Here is a 24,343-nt window from a genome sequence, read left to right on the forward strand (position 1 = left end):
TGAAATGGAAATATTTTTATCCTCATTAGGTTTGTCTCAGATGTAGCAGCACTAAGACTGTTTTATAAAGTGGTACCAGAAGTTGGCTTATAGTAAACTGGATCTTCTTGCTGAGCCGCCATGATGCGAAGAATTTCTTACCTCCTCGATGAACAGTGAGAGTTTGTGCTCACTAATTCATTTCTGGAAAGTACAGGTGGTTTCTAATTCACTTGTGTTCAACCTGCAAGTCAAGCTAGCTGCTACTGCTAAAGCTGCTGGTAGCTAATGTGTTCTCAGTGCAAACAAACAAAAACTAATAAAAATATTCTGCAATAATTAGGTAATTCATTGAAAAAAATGGTAAAAAACAGAAATACGACAGTAAATAAGAATGCTAGCATCTTTAGCATTAGCAAGCTCGCTAGCTTAACTTTTGATTTTGCAAGTTTTTGTCTTTCAAAACAATCACAAGCTGTGTTTTATTTATTTAAACTTGCACCAAACTAGACCCATTCCATTACAATGCAGAAAACCAGTGGGACTAGCTAGTGTTTGTTCCCAGTAACAATGCTAATTAAACACAAACCAAGAAGGATGTATTTCTCAGCAGGTATTCATGCAAACGAAAGGAATACAAACAGATTTTAGGCTGGATTATGTGTGTCATTGATTTAATCTGAATCAGCCCACCAGAAAGTCAAATTAATGATTTATTGATACTCGCCTTAGACATAAGGCCGCCTTATTGAATTTCCGGAATAAAAAAAACTGACTTTCCAAGTCCAACGTCCAACTTCTGGGGGTGTTTAAGTTGATTTTTTTTACTCTGAAACCAGAAATGTCGACTCCAGAGAACAATGAAGCTTCTCACGGTGCGTTCTCTTTGTAATTAGAAGTCAGCATTGTTCAGTTCCCAAGTGGAAAAACTACAAGAATGTCCCTGAAGTTGGAACTCTGACTGGGAAATTCAGAGGTCCACGAGCAGCCTCGGTTCCAGTATCCAATATGGCCTCTGCCCATATGTAGGTTAAACAAAGTTGCCAAAACGAAATGTTTGTCAGCAATTCTGATGGTTTGTCTTTAAACCAGTGACACACAGAGAGTTGGACAACATCTATCTGTGATTATGGTCCTTTTGTGTTAGGATGCACAAAATGAAGAGAAATATATTCTTACTGTCCTGCATTGCTATTAGTAGTTAGTGCCAAAAATATTGGCAAAACCCTAATGGTTTTCTGACTTGCAACTAGAGCACAGCCTACTCCAGTGTAACGTCATTTCCAGATACGAGCTCAAACTTCCGAGAAAAAATTAAAACACAGCACTAATAATGCCACTAGCCAACATTTACATATGGAGCCCACAGGGGTAGGAAATGTACTGAAAAATGGGCCACATAATGTTCTGAACACTGGTTGCATATTGCCCTGTATTAATTGCGTCAATAGGTTTGATACAGAACACGTATGGGTAAACAGTGTGACCCATATGGGTTTAGCAATTGTTTTAAAATCTCATGAAAGACCCAGCTAATACCATCTGGTATTGCTGACCCATACAAGAAGCCCATTTTGATCCCAGGTCCACTTAGTGCCCATTAGACCTAAGGAAAATCCATATGGGGCCCAGCACATATTGGCTAGGCGTAAGCATTTTAATCACTCAGATCAGAATATTGAGCAGGTTCCCAGACATCTTTGTCTATTAGCACACGTTCATGAGACAGAGGTAACTACTGCGTTATTTTCTCAGAGAAAGGCTGTTCATTAAAAACCCCAGAAACCTGCAGTGGGTACAGACTGGAGAATATGCTGACAGAAGGTCCGAACTAAAGCTGAGTGTACATGAATGAGACTGAACAAGCAGGGTTCTATCAGTAGGTGTGTTGCATGGTCCATTAGCTCAGCAGTTCAAGGTAGGTCACAGGTACTTTGCCTTTCTGGTTCCCCCGCTCTCCAACCAGCCAGTCAGGGTCCATTCCTGGTACAGTGTACACAGTGATGACCTGGAGACAGAACAACAGAGGAAGACTGGTTCTAGTCAGCGTATTAATGTAAACATGAGAACAAGACATCTCAACAAGAAACAGCTTTTATCCTGATGGGAAGCTTCCAAATGGACTTCAATGGAGCCACAAGAAAAAGCTAAATGGTTTCATTTTTAAAGCGCTTCATTGTTTCCAGAGCTGTTTCCTATCTTTTTGGTGCTGACGACTTGTAACATACATAGTAACAACAGAAATTTTTCATATTTGGTTAAAAATCAGGTTTATTGGCATCATGATCAAACTAGAAGCTGTTTGCAACAAACAAACCAAACAGGAACAAATTAAAAGCTCAAAACAACTGGTGTTACAAGTAATTTCTCTTATAATGACTGCTGCTGTTGTTTCATTCAAACCTTTCATGATAAGCTGATTTAACACCTAGTAGAGCACTTTTCTGTTGCTACAACCTGCTGCAAACGAGATGCACAGCCAGTCAGAAGCTTCTAGCAGCGTTCCTGAGGAAGCCTCTTTAGGAATCTGCTGCCACTTGTTGATAGCTTCCTCTTTCTACCACCAGGTGGCGGAGTCACTGATACTTTAAACTTAAGCTCTGCTTCAGATGTATCTGTAGGAACATTCAGGGCCTTTACTGTCGTTTGTGCAACATAATCATTTCTTATCTTGACTCAGCCATGTTTCTAAGATGCAAGGAAACGTTTCCATCAACAGTCCAGACGTTTGAGACGTTCCATCTCCGGCACACTTGTTGCAGATAATGAAGCCCTGGATTGGTTGCTTTAGATATTCCTGAGACCTCACCTGCATTCCAAAAGTGGGCTCTTATGGAAAATTCTGTCATTTTGAAAGTGCAGTTTTTACTGAAAGCAGGACTTGGTTTTGAATTTGGATGCAATTGTTATAATATTAGTTTTATTCAATTATTTAAACCATTTTAATGTAATTTAATAATTACAAAAAACCTGACTAAAATGTGAATTTTACCAATAAATCTAACTTGCATTAGAAGCTGAACATGTTTCACTGCTGCTCTTCGAAACAATGTGATTTTTGTCAAACATTTAGCAACAGCTGGAGTTTAATTCCCGTGGAGCTGCATTATATTTCATTGTCAGTAAATTCTGGTACGGACCCAACTGATCCAGTCCCATCTAGTTTCCGCTTGAGAACAGACTTGGCTCTAATTGCTGAGCTGGGATTCTGCAGTTTAACGGATGTGCGGGTCGACATACAGTCAGCTGTCCAACATGCGGTTAGTGTGTATTAGAGGAATGTCAGGGCAGCATCCCATAAATACGCACCCAGAACGGCGTCGTTCAAACGCTGCAACTGTCCAACAATTTGTCCCAAACTTCAGTTTATTTTACTGGGATTTTATACAACATAACTGGAAAATGATAAAAGCGCTCCTAGTGATCAATGGAGAAAAATTAACAGATGATAGAATTTAGAATAAAACTTAGCAAATTTTTATTAATTGTCACACAGCATCAAAATGTTTGAATAAAACATTATTTTTATTTGCTTATTATTATGTTTACTCTCCATGCTGGTTGTTTTCATACTGCATCCATTTTATATTAATGTGGACAGTCAGCTGTCAGCATTTTACTGTGATCTCCTTCTTGTAAAAAGAGGTTCGATTGACCAAAACAAAATGGAGGAGAAGATGGAGAAAACCAAACTGAGATCGAAGATGAAAATGAAAACCTGCCCAGATTTTTACAGAAAACATTCTTCTGTTTTATTTCTCTCACTTCAGGAAACTCTCATTCTTCTCATGTTTTCCACACATAATGAGGTTGATTTGTTTTCAGGACAGATTTTGGTAGTTCATAAAAATGTTTCATAAAAACAAAGGAGCAGATTCGTTTTTGCCAAGGATGTTATTTAGCCGTGAGTCAGAAAGTCACACCTCACCTCGTCAGCCAGGAGAGACAGTTCGCTTGCATCATGAGCGTCGTAGTCATACAGAACCTTCGCCTTCCTGGAACCAGAAGCTCCAGGAGACAACCTCCCAGACGGGAAAGCAGACAAGACCGGATCGGGGCATCCAGCGGCAGACGAATGGGGGGCACCGGCTGAGTTAGCACATCTGCATGAAGATTGGAAGATAAAAAAAGGGTGGATTAGTCCCAGAAATTCCTTGTTGATTTATCAGACCCGTGTCCTATGTAATCTGATACAGCAGGAAACAGTCCAGACACTTTCAGAACTCTCTTCTATTGGATCCAGCAGCAAAGCCGGCACAAACAACTGAGTGCTGAAGAGAATCTTTTCTGCAGGTCTAAAAAGCCTGGGTCTGCTGAGAAATCTATAGACCAGTGGTTCCTAACGTTCTGACTAAATCTGGGGCCACGTGTTTAAGAGCATTTTCCTAGCTCCTAGTAATGAAGTCCTTCATCCGTCCTCATTGGATGGATCTCATAACGTTTCTATTTGGTGTTTCGCTGAATCGACCCGAAGAATATTTCTGTTTTTTCTAAGTAAAGTCAGATCTTTTTGTTGAAACCTGTCAGATGGAGTAAACCTTAACTGAGCTCCAGCGTGAGAATGAAATGGTTCTGATCTGTAATGATGCAAGACTTCCAGGACGTTAATCTTTCAGTTTTGTCCCATTAAACTGCTTGAAGATGAAGCAGTTTAATGGAGCAAACTGCTACGTTAAGTGAGCAGTTTAAGAAAACAACTGAGTCTTTCCTTCATTTAACACCAACAGAAGTTCTGCTCAACCAGACAGAACTAGGAGATAAACCATAGAGAGCAACGAGTACATCTCAAAAACTCTGAATATTGTACTAAAGTCTGATATTTTCTGTCCCTCCTTTCAGAAAGTGAAACTCATGTATTATATAGATCCATCACACATGTAGGGAAACATTTCAAGCCTTTATTGTCATGTTGATGATTCTGGCTGACAGAGAATGAAAACCCAAACTTCAGCAGTGGTGGTGGACACTGTGTTGGACTCACATCCTTTAAGGTACATCCTCCTATTACCTCACACCCATGGCACCCCCAGTCTCAACCCTTCAGAGATCATTAGACATTTGTTTTTTAATTTTCCATTCATTTTGGATGCATTGTAGGAATATAGCCCATATTTACCAGAATATATTCATTATTTCTATTATTTTTTGTCATTAAGACTTTTAAATTAATGATGCTGCTGGTGATCACCGAATCATCTGAAGACCTGATAACAAATGCTCCTTAAAATTTATTTGATGGAAATTATTTTAGTATTTTTGTTTTCTTTTTTCCAAAATACAAAATGTGTTTAGACATGGCTACTGACTGAGCTTCTACTGTAACTAACTCTATGTTCTCTCTTTCAGACTCTAACCTTGAAAACTGGCTCAGAGTTTATCTGTTCTTTCTTTCTAGATGAAACGACTAAAGGAGCTACATTCATTAACATTTACTTTTCCTTCCCATAGAAAGTACTCCTGGATCAGTGCTTCTTTGTTCTCTTTGTGTCTCTGCTCTGTTCTCTCAAACCTCCAGTCGGTCGTGGCAGATGGCCGCTCACACTGAGCCTGGTTCTGGTTCTGCTGGAGGTTTCTTCCTGTTAAAAGGGAGTTTTTCCTCTCCACTGTCGCTACATGCATGCTCAGTATGAGGGATTGCTGCAAAGTCAACACCAGTGACTGTCCACTGTCTCTACATGCTCATCCAGGAGGAGTGAATGCTGCAAGTCACTGACTGGATGCAATCTGCTGGGTTTCCTTAGACAGAAAAACTTTTTATCCAATTTGAATAAATAACTGAATCTGACTGAACTGTTCAATGATTAGTATTAATTGGAATGTATGAACCTGACTGTTGTGAAGAGCCTTGAGACGATGTGTGTTGTGAATTGGCGCTATATAAATAAATTGAATTGAATTGGAAGTTTAGTTAGGGTAGTGACCTCTAAAGGGTCTAAACCCATAAAACTGCCATTAAAATCCAGTATAAATATTTACTGAGTAGTAGACGTCTGAAGGGTCAGAAATATAAATGTGTCTGAACGCCTGTCAACATGTCACAAGATCTTACTAAGCTAGTTTACAAAGATAAAGACATTTGAAACAAATTCCGTCATTAGTCGAGTTTAAATATTGATTAATAAACTCTGAATGTGAGGTTTTCTGTTTATCTACTAGAATAATTACATTAAGTTAAAACCTGAACGTAAAAACAGCTTCAGCTAGGAGATAAGACCAGCTCTCAGAGAGGGACATACAGTCTGAGACAAAGTTAGACTTTATTCAGCTTCAAGAAAATTCTTATTTTTTCAAACTATCCCTCTTAGCTGCAGGAACAGTTAAACGGTAGAATTAATGAAATATTTGCTTTCCTGAATGTTTCTTTTAATTTAATTAAATCTGTGCAGAATTGACCGATATTAGAGTTTAAATAAATATAATCCTGGATTCCATCAGTTCCCCGTTTCCTGGTTGTTTCCCAGTTCAATAATCCTTTTAGTGATGTTGAATAAATCTTGGCCAATTAGGATACAGATCATCAGATTTATGAATACTGTTTACTGTTTATCTTGGGGCAATGTTTCAAAAAACTGCATCAGGTACCGCAGGTTGGCTGGTCTGTGGTCCGTTTAGTCCCTCCAAAAACTAAACTGAGCAAACTGGTGGGGTGAAGGGTCACCTCTGCAGCAGGAAGTCCTCACCTGTTCAGCTCTCTCTGCAGGTCCTGCATGTAGTGATGACACTGAGCGTAGTAAGTTGCCTGAGCCTCTGCAAACTCCTGCAAACATCTCAGGTGGTTGAGCTGAGGGGAGAAGGCAGAAGATGAGGTGAATCCATCCAGCTGTGAGAGTTTGGTTCAATAAAGTACCAACAGCTGAAGGTCAGCAGGAAGGACTTCATTTCTCTGAAAATCTGGAACCTCTGAAGTTTGTTGCTAAATAACTTATAGGAAAAAACAACTGAAATACACCTTCAGTAGGAAACAGTGCTGTGAAAAAGTATTTACCCCCTTACCGATAACTTCTGCCTTAGGTTTTCGTCACATTTTTATATTTCAGTTCATCACTTAAATGTTATCACAGATAACCCAAGTTAAAACAAAAAGTACTTTTCAAATAATGATTTCATTTATTAATAGAAACAAAGTTTTTCCCCACTTGGACCTGTGGGGAAAAAGTAATTACCCCCCCATCAAATCTTTATTTAACTGTGATTAATAAACTACCATTTTTATTCAACTTTATCAGGCACGCCCAGATCTGTTAACTATCTCACCTGCAGAATCAAGAAATCATTTAAATAGAACCTGTCTGACAACATGAAGTAGGTTCATAGATCATAAAAAGCAACACATCCACCCAGATCTGAAGAAATTCAACAACAGATGAGAAACAAAGTTAACATCAATCCATTTGGAGAGGGTTCCAGATCCATTTCTAAGGCTTTGGACTCCAGAGAACCACAGTCAGTACCAGGGAACAGTGGAGAACCTATCCAGGGTACCAGAATTACTCCAAGAGCTGATCAACTACTCATCCAGGAGTTCAGAGAAGAACCCAGAACAACATCTAAAACTCTGCTTGCTTCACTGCCTCAATTAAGGTCAGAGGTCATGATTCAACAATCAGAGAGAGAGACTGGGCTAAAATGGGCTCCATGGGAGAGTTCCAAGGCCAGAACCACCGATGACCCAAAAGTACACAAAGAAAACATCTTGATGATCTCCAAGACTTTAGGGAAAATATTCTGTGGACTGATGGGACAAAGTTGGACCTTTTTGGAAGGTCTGGATCCCGTTACATCTGGAGAAAAACTAACAGCTTCAGAAACAGAACATGATACCTGCAATCAAACATGGTGGTGGTGGTATGATGCTCTGGGAGAACTGAAGGAGAATTCAGTTTGTGACCCTAAGCCCACTTCGGTTCTGCAGCAGGACAATGATCCAAAGCATACCAAAAAGTTCACATGTGAATGGGTCCAAAATAAACGAGAATGAAGTTTTTGAGTGGCCTAGTTAAAGTCTGGACTCTAACCTAACTGCAATGCTGCGTAATAACCTTAAACAGGCCGTTTATGCTGGAAAACCCTTCCTTGTGTCTCCAAATAAATCAATTCAGCAAAGCAGAGTGGGTTCAACATTCCTTCAGCTGTTGCTGCCAAGGGTGGAACAACCAGTTATTAGGTTTAGGGGGTGATTACTTTTTCTCATTGATTTGTTCCCCAAATAAATGAAATAATTTTTTGACATGCAGATTTTTATTTTACTCAGCTAAGCTTTCTGTGACAAAAACAAACAAAATCTTTAAGGGGACAAAAAAAGCTCCTTCTCAGATGATCAGTAAAGAATCTTCTCTTCCAAGAGGTCCTTATTTACCAGAAACTAAACCAACATATAGCAGTTGTATGAGAGCGCAGCTCATGGTGGAGCAGGTTGCAGAACGTCCTTAAGCAGCAAACTGCTCCAGAGCTGCTCACGCTGATGAAGATCCGTTAATCAGTGCATCTGGTCAGCAGCTCCGGGTCGGGTTTTCCAGATCAGTTTTCATTATGATGTTAAACAGAAAATCTTCAACCTACAGAGGTCAGACTGTGACTCCAGTCTCTGGGTTTTAACTGTACGTTTAATTCTGAGACCATCAGAACCGCCTCAGACGTAACACCTAGTCATTAAACAGGTCCACTGCACCTCTACAGAGGTCCGATGGACCGCCACCTCTGACTCACATGTGTGCTGCTAATTCCTTCCAGCAGCAGCCGGGTGACCTCAGCCTGACGATCAAACTCCGTCTGGGTGACTCGGAGGTCATGCTCCGCCTGGGAGAGAAGAACAGAAGAGGAAGGAAGGATGTTAAAAAACACACACACACACACACACACACACACACACACACACACACACACATCTGGAGCGGTGGTACTCACTTTGTCCACTTCCTCACTCAGCAGCTGAAATAAACAGGGGAAGAGAGGCAGAAACAATGAAAGTTTATGGATAAACGAACTGTGGAAAATATTTCCCACAAATGGTGTTGAAGGTGTTGAAGGCCAAGGTCCATTAAGTTCTGGTTGGTGATCATAATAGAGTGAAGCTGGTAGTTTCTCATAGCAGCAAATCAAAAGATTTGTTTGACAGCATTCTTAAGATGAATCAATACTCATAACAGTGGGAAAGTTGGTAGCCATGTTGCCCTGCAGCAAGGAGGTCCTCGGTTGAAATCCCAGTCTGGGGTCTTTCTGCATGCAGTTTGCATGTTCTCCGTGCTTGTGTGGGATCTCTCCAGGTTCTCCGGCTTCCTCTCACAGTCCAAACACAGCTGCTAGGTTAACTGGTTACTCTAAAATGCCCTTAGGTTGTTTGTCTGGTGTCTCCGAGTTGTCCTACGATGGTCAGGTAACCTGCCTCAACCTCTCACCCAATTACTGCTGGAGAACAGAACAGATTGAGTCTTCTTCCAGACTTTGGCTAAGTGGTGACACACCTGAAGCAACCAACCAACCAACCATCCATCCATCCATCTCTATACATGCTTGTCCTTGCAGAGTTAAGGTGGGGGGTGGTACGTTAACACCTTAGTATGTCTAAGGAAATCAGAAGAGACAAAGATTGAGCTGTTTGGTCACAATGACGAGAAGAATGTTTGGAGGAGTCAATGTGAAGTTTTCAACACAAGAACACTGTACCAACTATCAAGCACAGTGTTGGCAGCATCATGCTGTGGGACTGATTTGCTGCCAGAGAAACTGGTGGATGAGGTAAGAATTAAGAAGGACTATATCCAAAGTTAAAACGTCACCTGAGATCCTGTTCTTAATATTTAAGATCCAGTTTGTTGATGGACCCACCGTTGCCAGCAACAGAAACTTGAACTATCCTGTAAACATCTTGATGTGAAGTCCACCATCATCTCCACAGTCTTGAGCAGGTTAAGTTCCAGGTGGTTCTGACTGCCCCAGTGTACCCGCTGATCCACCTCATGTCTGTATGCTGACTCATCACTGTCCTGGACCAGTCCAGTAACAGTGGTGTCATCTGGAAACTTCAGGAGTTTCACAGAGGGGTCCGCTGAGGTCATTTGTGTAGAGGGAGAAGAGGAGTGGGGAGAGAACACACCCCTGGGGGGCGCCGGTGCTCAGGGTTTTTCTTTGGGAGAAGATGCTCCCCAGCCTCACCTGGGATGGAAAACTGCCTCCAAATTTTCCAGATTTTTCCTCTTCATCTCAGTTCTGTGGGGGTGTATGAATACATCTGGTCCAGAGAAAATCTAATTTGTGAGCTCACTTCTTGTTTTTTCTTTCTAAACATTCAAGTTGTATGTTTTCCCCCCCGGGAAGCAGAATGAATTATTAAAATCCCAAAATGAAGATGAAATCCAGGATAAATGAGTGAATTTCAACCTCATTTCATTTCTTTATGAGATCAAGTTCAGCTTGGAAAGAGGATCAGAATATTTTACAATAAGATCTGCTAATTCAACAACAACATGGCCGTGTCTCAGGGCTGGACGGCCTGGATTTGAATCTCTCCAGGATGTTTCCAAGATGATTGCTGTATGAGCTGCAGGATTTTTCACGCTGAGCCTGGACTCATCTGACGTTCCTCTGACGACCCTCAGCAGATCCAATTCCTCCATCCTTGTTTTTACAGCCTTTCAGCTCTGATGCTGCTGTTGGTGAAGGTGTTGAGTTTGACCTTTGGACTATATTCTGCACATGTTGTCAAAAACTGAGGGACGTGGGTTGCAGCGCCCCCCTGTGTTAAAGAGCCAGTATTCTACTGCAGCTACAGAGTATGAATTATAACAAGGTCAAAGATATATCAGATTTTTCTGCAGAACACAGAACAACTTGGGTAGCCTGATGTCCATAACTGATGCTGTAAAAATGTTCTGATCCAGCTTTCTCAGCCTGACTGAGCCTGAACCTCGTTAGGTGGTGATCTTTGGATCTCCAGGCCTTTCAGATGTTTTCTTTTTCACCCATTTCCAGGCTGGCAGTCTGACACCAAGCACACCAACACAGACTCGGACCTGCTGCTCTATCACCACAAATAGCCCTACGGGACACAGTTCTAGTTCTAGTTCTAGTCCATTTATTTGTCCAACCTTCATCTGCACTGACACATCGGTTTCGGTCTCCACATCCCAGCTTTCCCAGCTGCTCTAAACCGGATCAGTCACAGAGAAACAGACTGAAAATCAGCACAAATGCCAGCAAATTTACACTAAATAAAACATTGACTTCACACAGAACTCTCACCATTAGAGCATTTTAGCAGGTTCTGTTCTAGTTACCAGAATAATACCCCATAACGATCCCTTTCATCACTTTAATCTCACAGATTTTCTGACAACGAGAAATGGGATTTTTTCCTGGTTTTCCAGAGTTGTTCACACTGATCCTGATCAGATAATCCAGATCAGCAGGAACGTCGGTGGATGTCATTTAACACTTTGAATTGGGTGTGTCTGAGGTAGGAAACATCTGTAGTAAAATATTTAGTGGGCGCAGAGGAGGAGGACTTGGAAATGGCACCATTAGATCCATTAGTCATACTGGGAGCTGGACTGAGCTGGAAAACGGAAACTGGTGAGTATTTTACAGTGTGGCAGTTCCTCCCAGTTTAACCTGTTTGCTTTTTTATTCCAGTCTACACTGATGGCAGAGGCCTCTTCCTGCAGGATTACGTTGTCTGGAGAAATGCTTCCAGAAAAGCTTCAAGACCACAACAACCAGTTTCATGAGTGGACTTCAAATTATCCAGATTCTGGTCCAATCAAAGATCTGTGTAATTTTCTGTTAACTTCTCTGTGTAACTCTGCTTGTGTGCAGTTTATTCCTTTAACTCTTACCGCGGATGCGCTGGCTGACAGAACGTAATTCCTGGGCCTCGTCTCCTGAAAGTCTGGTGTAGCCTAAAGAGAGACAAGAAGAGGCAAATGTTGGCAGCAGCGCTTCCTTTAACATTCCAGAAATTTCTAATGAAAACAGCAAAAAGGACAGAATCAGAACAAGAATACAGAAGAAAGCCGGTGATAAATGTGGTGGTTTATGTCGCCCTCCAGTGGACATTGACAGTATAAGATGTAATGTTTGTATGAATGAAAACATTTTGTCACCTCAGAAAAAGGCATCGGTAATAAGTTAAATGTAGAAATCCTTTTACTAAATCAATAAAAAATATATCTGAATAAAGGTATATATATATATATATATATATACAAAAGAACATAAACATCAAGGTCAGCAGATTAATGTCATAGCGCCACCATGTGGGTAAATAATTTAACTAATACTGATGATTTCGGTCCCAGTCTGATATTTTCTCTGTTTTTTGCTATTTTCGGTCTCTTTTGTCAGATAAGGGAGGAAGGAAAAGAATCTGCAGCCAAAAGCAAGTGAAAGAAAACCTGAATGTCTTCTCATCTCACCGCTGCTTTGGCTTCGGCCTGCTTGGCCTTTTTCAGCCGGGCCTTGCAGATGTCCAGATCCAAGCGTCGGTTCTCGAGAAGGCGTCGCTCTTTCTGCAAGGACAATCAGAACCTGTGAACCTACACTGTTCTTTACTAACAGCATGTTAGTCTAACAAACAGTCCAGTTTGTTGGTTCTGATCCAGTCCTCAGTTCTTTCCATCTTCCATCAAACCAGTCAGACTTTGCTGCAATCTTTGAAGATGTCTCGAGGGGCAGTTCTTCAGGCTTTCTGATGGTTTTTTATATCGTTTTTTCTTTGGATCGTGGAACTAAATAATAAAGTTTCTTTGGGTTTTAGTTCTGAAGGATTCAGAAGTCAGAATACTGGACCAAAACTTAGTAAAAAGCATTGGAAGTCCTTCAGAAAGCCTGGAGAACTACTTATCCAGACTGCTTCAAAGAGAACAGAAGATAGAAACCAGGACTGCATCAGGACCACATGTTGTTAACTGAGTGAATCCATCTCACCGAGATGGTTCTCCAGTCTCCCTCCAGGAAGTTGCGTAGAGGAGAGAGGAACGTTACGGCCGAGGTGTGGAGGAATTCCCGTTCAGCTTCTCCGAGTTTCTTCTGATACTCTCCAACAGTGATCAGGGTGCTGCCTGCAATCAGGAGGATGGAGAAGCTCACACACATGCAGGAGGAGGTGATGAAAGGCTTCATCATTCCTCATCATACATCCACCTCTGTGCTCAGGTTGTAGAAACCTAAAAAAACCTCAAGTTCTCCAGAACCTCATCAGGACCCATTTTAGCTGCTCACCGTATGGAGTCTCCACTCCAAATTCTTTAGCAGCATCCAGCATGTACTGGCCCAGCAGCTCGGCGTTGGTGGTTCTGGAGGGAAGCTTTTTGTCCAGCTTGTCATAGATGAACTCCTCGATCCGAGCGCCTGGATGCCGGGAGATTAAAGGATCACATTTTTAATACAACTTTCCTCATCTTCAGACTGGAAATTCAGCAGATTTTAAATCAGATTTAATATTAAAACATTTAAGAATCAAATAAACCTTCAGTTTACGAAACAAAAGTTCTGCTCCAACTGAACACCAGAACCTAGCAGTGATCAAAGAGGTCCACACAGGTCGGTCAGAGCAGAACCCAGGTTCAGAGTGATTCTTTCTGAGTTTCACTCAGATGATGCTGCCCCACCTTATTCATTATTCAGATGCATGCTGGGAAATGCAGGAGAAACCTACCTGTGTGATCAACTGAAGCATGAGGGAAAACAGAGGTCAGATATTAACATAACAGCCAGAATTGGTTCCAGTTTAGCAACACCTATCAGAATCTCTAAAGGTCCATCAAACGTCCCAGGAACCTGAGCAGAGACAACAGTTCCTCCAGCCTGATAGCATTTCACAATAAAACTGAGTGAGGAGAATTTTTAAAAGCTTTTATAAGACTGTAAAACTATCAATAAAAAAACAACTAAACCTGGACTTTATCTATAAATGAGTTGTTCTGGACCACAAGAACCTTCTAGTTCCTGTGGAAGGTTTGCAGCAACATAACATGTTGTGTGCATTTTCTGATAACTGGGAACAAAAAAAGGTTAAAACAAGAAAAATCTCTTCAAGCCACTCCTCTACTTCCTGGTGTCCACGTCCAGGAACTGCAGCTGATGTAGTTCCTGGAACTACTTTTAAAAGTTCTTTTTAAGTTCCTGTTTCAGAGCAGGAATCATCTCTGATGCAGCTGTGCTGTGATTAGGTGATATGATGGGACTACAGCTTGTTTACATGTATGAACCCAATCCACTGGTACACAGAACCCCGAATAAACGGTTCCGAAAGCGAGGCTCCATAAAGGTAAATGTGGGGCCAATATTAAGGATGTTATAATATTTGAGAAAGTGAGTGTTTTGACCCTGCTTCCAGCGTTCCTCCGTTCATCGTGGAATAATTTCAACCAAAGGAAAAAGGTTCTGCAGAATAAAGCTGGAGACACATAAACACGACCCGTTGTTCACACTGACCGACTGGTTCTGGTTTCTGACAGACTGAGGATCACACCGAGGGACACACCGGTCTGAAAATAAAGGCCGATCGACATCGGATAAGAATATTGCTGTTATGGCCGATAACCGATATCATATATATTATTCCTGACCCTTTGGACACCGTTAGCTTTAACTGCCACACCGCTGACATCGCTTCTCTGCTTCGGTTAAACACCCACAATGCTTCACTGCATCACCGTCACATGACCAGATAACACAGTCCAGCCCCCTCCCCCTCCTGAAACACAAGATGGAAACAAACATCTGTTGTTAATATCGGTTCGGTTTTACTTATCGGCCTGATACCGATAATCAGACCCTTCACAACTGGACCTGCTGCTGGATCAGTGACTGCAGGATGAATCAGACCGACTGAAACCAACTGAGCGCATCAAAGTCGGGGAAAGTCTCGCGAGGACAACAGTCTGAAGGAACAAACAGACCAGTAGGTGGCGCTAATAGAAGACATTGGGCGAACTCCCATGCACCCTGCTGAGGGTGTAGAGCTGATCCAGTGTTCCACGGCCATGACGTTAACCACACTGCTCTTCTTCTCCTCCGAGGTTCAACTATCCGACAGAACCTCCTCTTCAGAACCCCCGAATAGACCTTACCAAGGACGCTTAAGAGTGTAACTCCCCTATAGTTGGAACTCACTCTACGATCCACCTTTTTGAATCGGGGGACCACCAACCCGGTCTGCCAATCCAGTGGATCTGCCCTCGATCTCCAAGCGATGCTGCAGAGTCACATTAGCCAACACAACCCTACAACTTCTAGAGCCTTAAGGAACTCTGGACGAATCTCATCCACCCCCGGGGCCTTACCACCGAGGAGCTTTTTAATCACCTGGTGATTAAAAAGCACCATAGATTGAAGAGCCCGCCCCAAGGTCCCCAGGCTTCGCTTCCTCAGTGGAAGAAGATCAGATGACACGATCATTTTAATTTAAAAGAGATCAAATTAAAATGAATTCATTAAAATATGCTGCATTTAACCAAGAAGAGAATATGGTCAGGATGTTGTTGACTGTGTTTTGATCGAGTCATAGGGAGAGTTTGGATCACGCATCTAAGGTTCTGAGGTTGCTTGTTGGGTTTTTGAGTGACCTTAAATGTTGGAATAATTTAAAGATGTTACTATTGTATGAACAGATAATGTTTGGGCCGGGTCGGGTCCCCTCACACACCTGCAGGTCTCCAGGTTTCTGTGCTGACCCGTCCAGCAGATGGACCACAACCTGAGCAGACTTTGTGGATCCAGCTTAAGCAGTTCCCCAGTAGCTCCTCTAACTGCTCACATCAACAGAACAAGAGTCCTTCTAAAGATCTAGACAGGTTCTGGTGGTGCAAACGTTCCTCAGAAGCCTGCCGTTTAAACTGACATACTTACCAGACATGCAGATCATTACTGAAGACATGCAGGATTTGAATCACTTACTTGGGTTGGGCTGCAGGAGAATCTCTGTTTGTCTTAAGATCTTCTCAGTCCAGTTCTTTGTGGAGTCCGCCTTGGATAACAGGTTCTCCAAGTGAGGGTCCAGCTCGGTCTTCTCAGCCTGGCCCAGCTTCTCCTCTGTGAACTGAGACACAGCATCACGAAGATAATTCAGAAGAAACCAGGAGCTAAAACTTTGGGCTGATGCTGTTTTCCTGTAATCTTCTAAAGTTCTGTAGGTCAGTAGATCTTCAGCTTTCTGAACCTCTTTCAGTGCTTATCTTTGGACTTTTATGTGCAAGAACTGGGCCAAAATATTTATTATTTTTTAAATCAAGCTTTATAAAAATAAAAATAAAACATGGTGCCAGACAGATTAAGACTGTATTCTGTAATCCGGTTTTCTGCAGAAAGCAGAACATGTGGGTTTAACTCTGATTGGACCTCAGAAGAACACATTTCAGCACAATCTAAACACTTAAACCTGACTGGAAAGTAAAAAATCAAACTGGCCAATCAATAGGTAGTTCCTGTGTTTTGACAGACAGAATAAATAAGTCTACTTCTGTATAATAATCCAGTTCAGGTTTGATGAGTTTAAATGTTTTAATCCAGAACTGATGAAAGGCAGAACAGACACCTCAAAAAACAGTGAACTGTCCCTTTAATTCAGAGCATGAACATGATGAGAACCTCCCATTCCACAACGTGCTGAAGTTGTTCTGTTGGACTGAGACCTGATGACTGTGGAGACCACTGGAGGTCAATTAACTCATTATGGTCCAGTAACCAGTTTGAGATGATCTATGCTTTGTGACTTGTAGCATCATCCTGTTGGAGACAGTGGACCCATGGTGAGCAATTAAACTCAGGCGGGCTGTGGGAGTTAGATGATGCTCAGCTGGAACTGGTGGGCCCAAACTGTGCCAAGAAAATATCCCCCACACCATGACACCACCACCACCAGCCTGGACCTTTTATGCAAGGCAGGATGGATCCATGCTTTCCTGAGTTCTGACCCGACCATGTGAATGTCGCAGCTGAACTCGAGACCCGGACCACGCAAACATTTTCTTCACTACGTCTACATGGTTACATGCAATAAAAAAGGTGTACCTAACAAAGTGGCCAGTAACTGTCAGAAAACAGGACGAGCCATCGACAGGACTCCTCCCCTAACGCACTGATGCCCTGGGCAAAGAGCCCACATTAAAAACCTCCTGCTTCCAATTGTTTCACAATCTCGCCGAATATTAAATGAAACCTTCCAGATTATAATCCCGAAGACGTATTTTAACAAGGTCAATACAACTTAATTCACTAAACAGATGGTTGGATTAGATGCTTTCTAAACGGAATCTGGTCGATGGCCGCAGCAGGACCCAGCTGGTGTCACCTGAGTGATGGAGCTGATCACAGCCATCAATAATGGATCGAGGTAGGACAGACCTTTATCAGCTTACAGCTGCTGTTCATCTGAACAACAATAAACGGGAAGATCCTCAGAAAGCAGCAGAAACACGACCAGTTGGTGCAAACTGAGCTCCAGATACACAGCCTCGATTCCTGCGGACCTGCAGACCTCTTCTAGCGGCGATTAAAGCCTCATTAACCCGCAGACTGCAGCCGCAGACGCGCTGTTTTACCTGCACGGCTCGGGTGAAGAACACCCCCGCATCTGAAGCCAGCTTCTTCACGTTAAAGTCCATGGCGCTGAGAGGGTTCTGGTTGCCTTTGTTCCCCTGGATCAGCTGGTGATGTAGCAGCAGGACACGGACACGCAAAGCTGGAGCTGTAATCCGCTCCGAGGAGGAGGTTCGGAGATCTGCTGTCCGCCCTGCGCTTAAAGAGACATCAGCGGCGAGATGGAGGCACTGCTGCCGCCCTGCAGCCCGGACTGAGACTCTGCATGACCTCCACAGACACAAACGTGCCAAAACACATCATCTCAAGGCACCCCTCCGGACAGGGTGAGCAGTTCATATCCAGAAATATATGAATTCAAATTTAGTCCAATACGCGCTGGTTCGGTCCTGGTTAAAGCACCTGGCAGTTATATTCATGCCGGCTGGTAAAAATGTATCTAAGGAATCTGTCATCAGCAAGCATGTGATGAGAGGCGAGAGGAACAACTCCTTTATGACAGGAAGAAAACTCCAGCAGAACCAGAACCACGCTCAGTATGAGCGACCATCTGCTCCGACTCGATGGGTGTTGAGAGGACAGAACAGATCAGGACTACTTTCTATGTTGAAGAAAGTGTACAGACAGGTAAAAACACAGATAAATAAACTACATCAAAACCAAAGATAACCAACTGAAATAAAACCCCGGAGTTTAGGTCTTATTCTTTTAAAAGTTGGTTCAAATAAAAGTATCATTTACTGCTTTTAGAAAGAAAATAACCAATCAATGCAGAGTTAGGAAGGTGGCAACCTGGGACCTCCAGGTAGAACCAGAGAAACATCCAGATGGGACTTCCTCTCAGGGTTTTTATCCAGTTCTAACAGAACAAAACCCTTTAACCAATCCAAAATAACTTTAGGGTTTGTTGGTCACCCATCGAGGAGTGCTGTAGTATCAGACACAAGGAGGTCAGCAGCAGATCCTTTCAGGCCTGGAAGATGTGAGGTGGGACCTTCTATAGATCTGACTTCTTTCTTCTGCATATTCCACAGAGACTCCAATGGACTGGGATCTCTGGGAGGTCTAGTCAAAAATTCAAACTGGTCATTGTGATCCTCAAACCATTCCTCAACCGTTTATGTGTGGCAGTGACTGTGTATTATTTATCTCCTCACTAGCTCCTTCTGCAAAAGGAAAAGTGTGAAGTGCTTTTATATTCAGTCCCCTTTACTCCAATACCCCTAAATAAAAACCAGTGCAACCAGTGTCTTCAGAAGTCCCCCAATTAGTAAACAAAGTCAATCAGTGTTTAATTTATTGTGAGTCTCACTGCAGCTGTTCTATTTCTGGCCTCGGAGGTTTGTTAGAGAACATTAGAGAACAACCAGCATCATGAAGACCAAGGACCACAGCAGACAGGTCAGGGATGAAGTTCTGGTTCAGTTTAAAGCAGGGTTAGGTTCTACAACAACATCCCACTCTTTAAGCATCTTTAAGAGTTCTGTTTAATCCATCATCTGAACATGGACGTTCACCTACACTGGACAAGGAGAGCATTAAACAGAGAGGCAGCCAGGAGGCCTATTGTATCCCTGGAGGATCTTCAGAGATCCACAGCTCAGGTGGGAAAATCTGTCCACAGAACAATTATTAGTTGTGCTCTCTGCTAATCTGTCCGTTATGGAAGATTCAGGCTGTCTGATCACAGACAACCAGAAGATGTCTTGTTTGCAGTTTGGTACAAGCTAGGCAGGAGACGCAGCAGACATGTTGAAGAAAGAGCTTTGAGGAGACCAGAACTGAACTTTAAAGGGCTACATATAGAACACTGTTTGGTGGAAAACTAACATTACAGAACACCCTGAACACACCATACCCACAGTAAAACACGGTGGTGGCAGCATCATGCTGTGGGGTTGTTCCTCCTCAGCAGGGACAGGGAAGCTGGTCAGAGTTGATGGAGCTAAATCCAGGACAATCCTGGAAGAAAACCTGTTAGAGGCTGCAGAAGACCTGAGCCTGAGCTGGAGGTTCACCTTCCAGCAGGAGAACCACCCTGAACATACAGCCAGAGATACAATGAATGGTTGAGCTCAAAGTAGATTCATGTGTTAGAATGGCCTAATCAAAGTCCAGCCATAAACCTAACCAATAATCTGTGGTAAGGCTTGAAAACTATGTCTCCAGATTTTAATCCCAAATGAGATTGAGCTGTTTTGTGAAGAATGGGAAGAATTTCAGACTTTTTTCCACATGTCCTGCATTTTAGGCATACCATATGGAGAAGCTGGTTGCCAGGGGAGATCTGCTATATAAAGGAACCATAATGACTTTATTAAATCACGACTGGATCCAGTATCAAAGTAGGCCGGCCACACTTATGTAATAATAAACAGTGCTTCTGTGACCTTCAACCTTTTGGATTATCTGTGTGTGTGTTTATGTGGGTGCGTATGTGTGGGTGGGTGGATGAGTGTATGTGTAGAAATAAGTGTGTTTGTGAGCGAGTCTGTCGGATGACAGCTACAGGAAGTGGGAGCTACCTGGTCCAGTGGAAGCTACCTGGTCCAGTGGGAGCTACCTGGTCCGGTGGGAGCTACCTGGTCCAGTGGAGGCTACCTGGCCCAGTGGGAACTACCTGGTCCAGTGGAGGCTACCTGGTCCAGTGGGAGCTACCTGGTCCAGTGGAGGCTACCTGGCCCAGTGGGAGCTACCTGGTCCAGTGGGAGCTACCTGGTCCAGTGGAGGCTACCTGGCCCAGTGGGAGCTACCTGGTCCAGTGGGAGCTACCTGGTCCAGTGGAGGCTACCTGGCCCAGTGGGAACTACCTGGTCCAGTGGAGGCTATCTGGTCCAGTGGGGGCTACCTGGTCCAGTGGAGGCTACCTGGCCCAGTGGGAACTACCTGGTCCAGTGGAGGCTACCTGGCCCAGTGGGAACTACCTGGTCCAGTGGAGGCTACCTGGTCCAGTGGGGGCTACCTGGTCCAGTGGAGGCTACCTGGCCCAGTGGGAGCTACCTGGTCCAGTGGGAGCTACCTGGTCCAGTGGAGGCTACCTGGCCCAGTGGGAACTACCTGGTCCAGTGGAGGCTACCTGGCCCAGTGGGAGCTACCTGGTCCAGTGGGAGCTACCTGGTCCAGTGGAGGCTACTTGGCCCAGTGGAAGCTACCTGGTCCAGTGGGAGCTACCTGGTCCGGTGGGAGCTACCTGGTCCAGTGGAGGCTACCTGGCCCAGTGGGAGCTACCTGGTCCAATGGGAGCTACCTGGTCCAGTGGGAGCTACCTGGTCCAGTGGAGGCTACCTGGCCCAGTGGGAACTACCTGGTCCAGTGGAGGCTACCTGGCCCAGTGGGAGCTACCTGGTCCAGTGGGAGCTACCTGGTCCAGTGGAGGCTACTTGGCCCAGTGGGAGCTACCTGGCCCAGTGGGAGCTACCTGGTCCAGTGGGAGCTACCTGGTCCAGTGGAGGCTACCTGGCCCAGTGGGAACTACCTGGTCCAGTGGAGGCTACCTGGCCCAGTGGGAACTACCTGGTCCAGTGGGAGCTACCTGGTCCAGTGGGAGCTACCTGGTCGGATGACAGCTACAGGAAGTGGGAGCAGAGGAAGAGGAGGAGGAGGAGTCTGTTTGTTGACATCGGGACGAAAGCGAAAATCAGATGAGAGAGGACTGAAAACACTTTAATTAACCCGTCATCAGGACACGAAGCTCAGGTAGGTTTCTGCTCACCTGTCAGACCCCGGACCCGACCTGTGCCGCGGTCTCGCACCGCTGACCCGGTCTCTGAGCCGGTCTGATCCAGCTCAGCTGTCCCGGTTCTGTTAGCTTCCTGCTAAGTTTGGCTAGTCGCACAGCAGGAAAGTCAGCGCTAACAGCGAGCTAAATGTAAAATTAAACTGGACCGAGGGCAGAATGGGCCAGAGAGGAGCTTTAACTTGTGATAACATGATTTATCGTTGTTTATCCGGTTCGGTTCTGCTGTTTGACAGGAACCATTTGAGCTTGTCCGCAGCTAGCGGCAGCTAAGTGATTCTCCCTGCTGCTAAGCTGCTGCTAACTGTTTCTGCCCTCAGTTCATCTCAGTGTTCAGAACAGAACCAACCGGGTCACCGAACCCCGCAGACTGTTCGGAACGATTCACAGGGCCGTAATTAGCTTTATTTACTATTAACAGTTTATTTTAGCTAGTTTTCTAAATGTTAATGATTTCATTTAAAAGATCTTCAGATGAAACACAGACATGAAGGTTAAGAAGTCATAATTAGATTAAATAACCTGAAAAGTTTCCACAAACATCCGGTTTTTATTTATTGCTGATGAACTATCAGCAGATGTTGTGTTTTAATGGTTCTGCTGTTTTAATACTCAAGTTAAATGTGAGCGCCTCCTGAGAACCTGGCAGCAGAATTCACCTCTTCTTACTGGGATTTAATGTGAAGACCATCATGAAGAACACTGGATGCTGAGGAGGAAGGAAAATGAAATATGGTCTCAATCACTGCTGGCTTCACGTCCAGCTGCAGGTCTTCTGGGCTTCTTTTCTACCAGCTTTGACCATCTTCAGACTGACCCTTCTTTGCTAAGCAGTTCAAGCTCAGTCAGAACATCTGTGAACATCAATTTTTGCTACAGATTCTCAGTTGGATTTAGGTCTGGACTTTGACTAGGCCATACAAACACTTGAATCTGCTCTGATCTAAACCATCCATTGTATCTCTGGCTGTATGTTTAGGGTGGTTGTCCTGCTGGGAGGTGAACCTCCACCTCAGTCTCAGGTCTTCAGCAGCTTCTAACAGGTTTCATTCCTGGATCACCATAGCGTGATGCTGCCACCACCGTGCTTCAGTGATGTGTTGTTAGTTTTGCTTGGATCCAGTTTTGGTTGCTGTGTCTCCTGCATGGCTTTCGGCTAACTTCTGATAAAGGTCAGTCATCCATAAAGATCAGATATGTGGACTCCACCACTAATGGTTGTCCTGTGGACAGATTCCTCCACCTGAGCTGTGGATCTCTGCAGCTCTGCCAGGTTACCAAGGGCCTCTTGGTTGCTTCTCTGATTAACGTTCTCCTTGTTCTGCCTGTTAGTTTAGGTGGGCATCCATGTCTTGGTAGGTCTGCAGTTGGTCCATCCTCTCTCCATGTTCAGATTGGACAGAGCTCTGGGAGAAGTTCACAGCTTGGGACATTGTTTTAGAAACTAACCGTGCTTTAAACAGAACCAGAACTTTCTCTCTGACCTGTCTGCTGTGTTGCTTCGTCTTTATGATCCTGTTTGTTCTCTGATGTTCTTTAACGTGATGCTGGATGAAGATGCACTCTAAAGTTTATTCACTTTTCCTTCCACTTCATAACTAAATTTCTCCTAATTCTGCCCTGGTTGTAAAAGGTTTTCTTCTTTCTCTTGATTTCTCTTCCACTTTTGTTCCATTTTTTTATCGATTTCATCCAGTTTGTTTGGCACTCCTGAATTTATTCCGATTTTCTAGTTTAATGGGGCTTTCTTCTGGTTTTATGTTGGTTTTATCCAGAATTTTGTCAGATTTTGTTTTCTGTTTTATCAGAGTTTTGTTCTTAGTTAATCCTACATTTTATCCTGGTGTTTAAAGTCCTTAGAGAAGCATTAAGGCCATTTCCTCACTTTTTGAAGTCCATCATTCTACTGAGAGGTTCTTCATTCCAGAGGAGCTGATAGTTGAGAAGGATTTAAAATTTAATGACAGTGTTTAATTTTTCTTGTAAAATTATTTTATCCGAGAAAGGCGAGAAAAATTGCCAGGCATTTTATCAGACTGAACTATTTTATTGTTTTGGGCTTTCCCAAACGTTTTATCTCCTTAGAAAGCATTCCGAGTTCTGTCCTTCGGATGCTAGTTCAGTGAACGTGGCTTTTGGACCAGCATTCATGCAGTGATGATCCTACTTGTGTCCCGTTAGGTCCGCTGCACTGCCCGTCTTCAATCTGAGCCAGGGAAGAAGGGGCGAACATGGCAGCCAAAGCAGGAGACAACCCGGACAGCCTCATGACTCTGGCTACAGTCTTCTGCCTCAGGAATCTACGGAAGACCATGTGCTACCAAGGATTCAGGAACAAGCTCTGCATGCGCTCGGACATCTTCCTCCCGAGTGAAATCTGCGACAAACTTGTCAACACGTACGGAGAACTTTATTCCGTATCTGGGAAGGATTCTTTTTGTGTTTGTCATCTCACAGGTTTTATTTTCTGTTTCCTCACAGATATATGGAGTTGGTCCACACAGACAGTAACTTTGAACCACGGGAGATCTTCTTCCAGCTGTTCTCGGACCCTCGGAGCACCAGACTGACCCGAGTGCAGCTGAGAGAAAACTTTGTACTGGACAGAGATCTAGAAGCTATACGGAAGCAGGTGAAGATCCAAAACTCCTGACCCAGCTCCTCATTTCTTTCTTTTCCTTTCCCCGGGATTCAGACATTCCTGTAATCATCAGAGATGATCTGGAGCAACCAGACTTTCTGACGTTTTTATTGGACTTTGGCTCATTTTCACTCTGTTTCAGTCCATTTCTTCTGAAAAATGCAGAGAAATTAGTTTTTTGTTTACTACGAGACTTTAGGTCTGATCTGTATTCAGGCTGAAAAGACTCCTAACGTAAGGGATGAACTGGGAATGTCATTATTAGAGATGGACCGATCCGGCTATTCCTGGCCAATACCGATTCTGGTTTTCTTTAAAATGTGTTTCATGTTTTTTAATAGAGTTAATAGTTGTGAATCCAACATGAACATTTATGAGATTTTTACTGAACTAGAAAACGTGGATCAAATTTATTAAACAAACAGGGAAAAACTTCCAATTTTCAGCATCTG

At 43.5% G+C, this 24,343-nt stretch overlaps 2 protein-coding genes across 6 annotated transcripts in view; one reads left to right on the forward strand and one right to left on the reverse strand.

Annotated features, from left to right (window-relative positions):
- Positions 1-17,724, reverse strand: LOC124872276 (endophilin-B2-like). Of its 4 annotated transcripts, none has more exons than XM_047372063.1 (12): positions 17,517-17,724; positions 15,874-16,015; positions 13,631-13,642; positions 13,195-13,323; positions 12,901-13,034; positions 12,390-12,482; positions 11,811-11,873; positions 8,884-8,907; positions 8,686-8,775; positions 6,660-6,760; positions 3,908-4,082; positions 1-1,987 (listed from the first exon to the last, which is right to left on the reverse strand). In XM_047372063.1, exons 1-12 carry the CDS (start codon positions 17,577-17,579, stop codon positions 1,880-1,882), a joined length of 1,134 nt encoding a protein of 377 aa, XP_047228019.1. In that variant the 5' UTR covers positions 17,580-17,724; the 3' UTR covers positions 1-1,879. The 4 variants fall into 4 exon arrangements, with proteins under 4 accessions (XP_047228019.1, XP_047228018.1, XP_047228020.1 ...); XM_047372062.1 differs by lacking the exon at positions 17,517-17,724 and adding an exon at positions 17,320-17,459; XM_047372064.1 differs by lacking the exon at positions 13,631-13,642.
- Positions 17,712-24,343, forward strand: part of zer1 (zyg-11 related, cell cycle regulator) — an 18,560-nt gene continuing 11,928 nt past the window's right edge. The window contains exons 1-3 of one of the 2 annotated variants that reach the window (XM_047372060.1): positions 17,712-17,840; positions 23,432-23,648; positions 23,732-23,882. In XM_047372060.1, the coding sequence (XP_047228016.1) occupies positions 23,482-23,648; positions 23,732-23,882 (318 nt within the window). In that variant the 5' untranslated portion in view covers positions 17,712-17,840; positions 23,432-23,481. Of the gene's footprint in view, positions 17,841-21,074; positions 21,211-23,431; positions 23,649-23,731; positions 23,883-24,343 lie in introns of those variants that run through there. The other variant, XM_047372059.1, reaches the window with a different exon arrangement.

This window comes from Girardinichthys multiradiatus, chromosome 8 (genome assembly GCF_021462225.1).
Source record: "Girardinichthys multiradiatus isolate DD_20200921_A chromosome 8, DD_fGirMul_XY1, whole genome shotgun sequence".
In the NCBI taxonomy this organism is placed as follows: Eukaryota; Metazoa; Chordata; class Actinopteri; order Cyprinodontiformes; family Goodeidae; genus Girardinichthys; species Girardinichthys multiradiatus.

Coding starts and splice junctions, on each gene's coding strand:
- LOC124872276 (XM_047372063.1), bottom strand. CDS start 17,579: ATGGACTTTAACGTGAAGAAGCTGGCTTCAGATGCGGGGGTGTTCTTC. Junction 16,016..17,516: donor TCTTCACCCGAGCCGTGCAG/GTAAAACAGCGC, acceptor GCTGTGTCTCAG/TTCACAGAGGAGAAGCTGGG. Junction 11,874..12,389: donor AGGCCGAAGCCAAAGCAGCG/GTGAGATGAGAA, acceptor GTCTCTCTTTAG/GCTACACCAGACTTTCAGGA.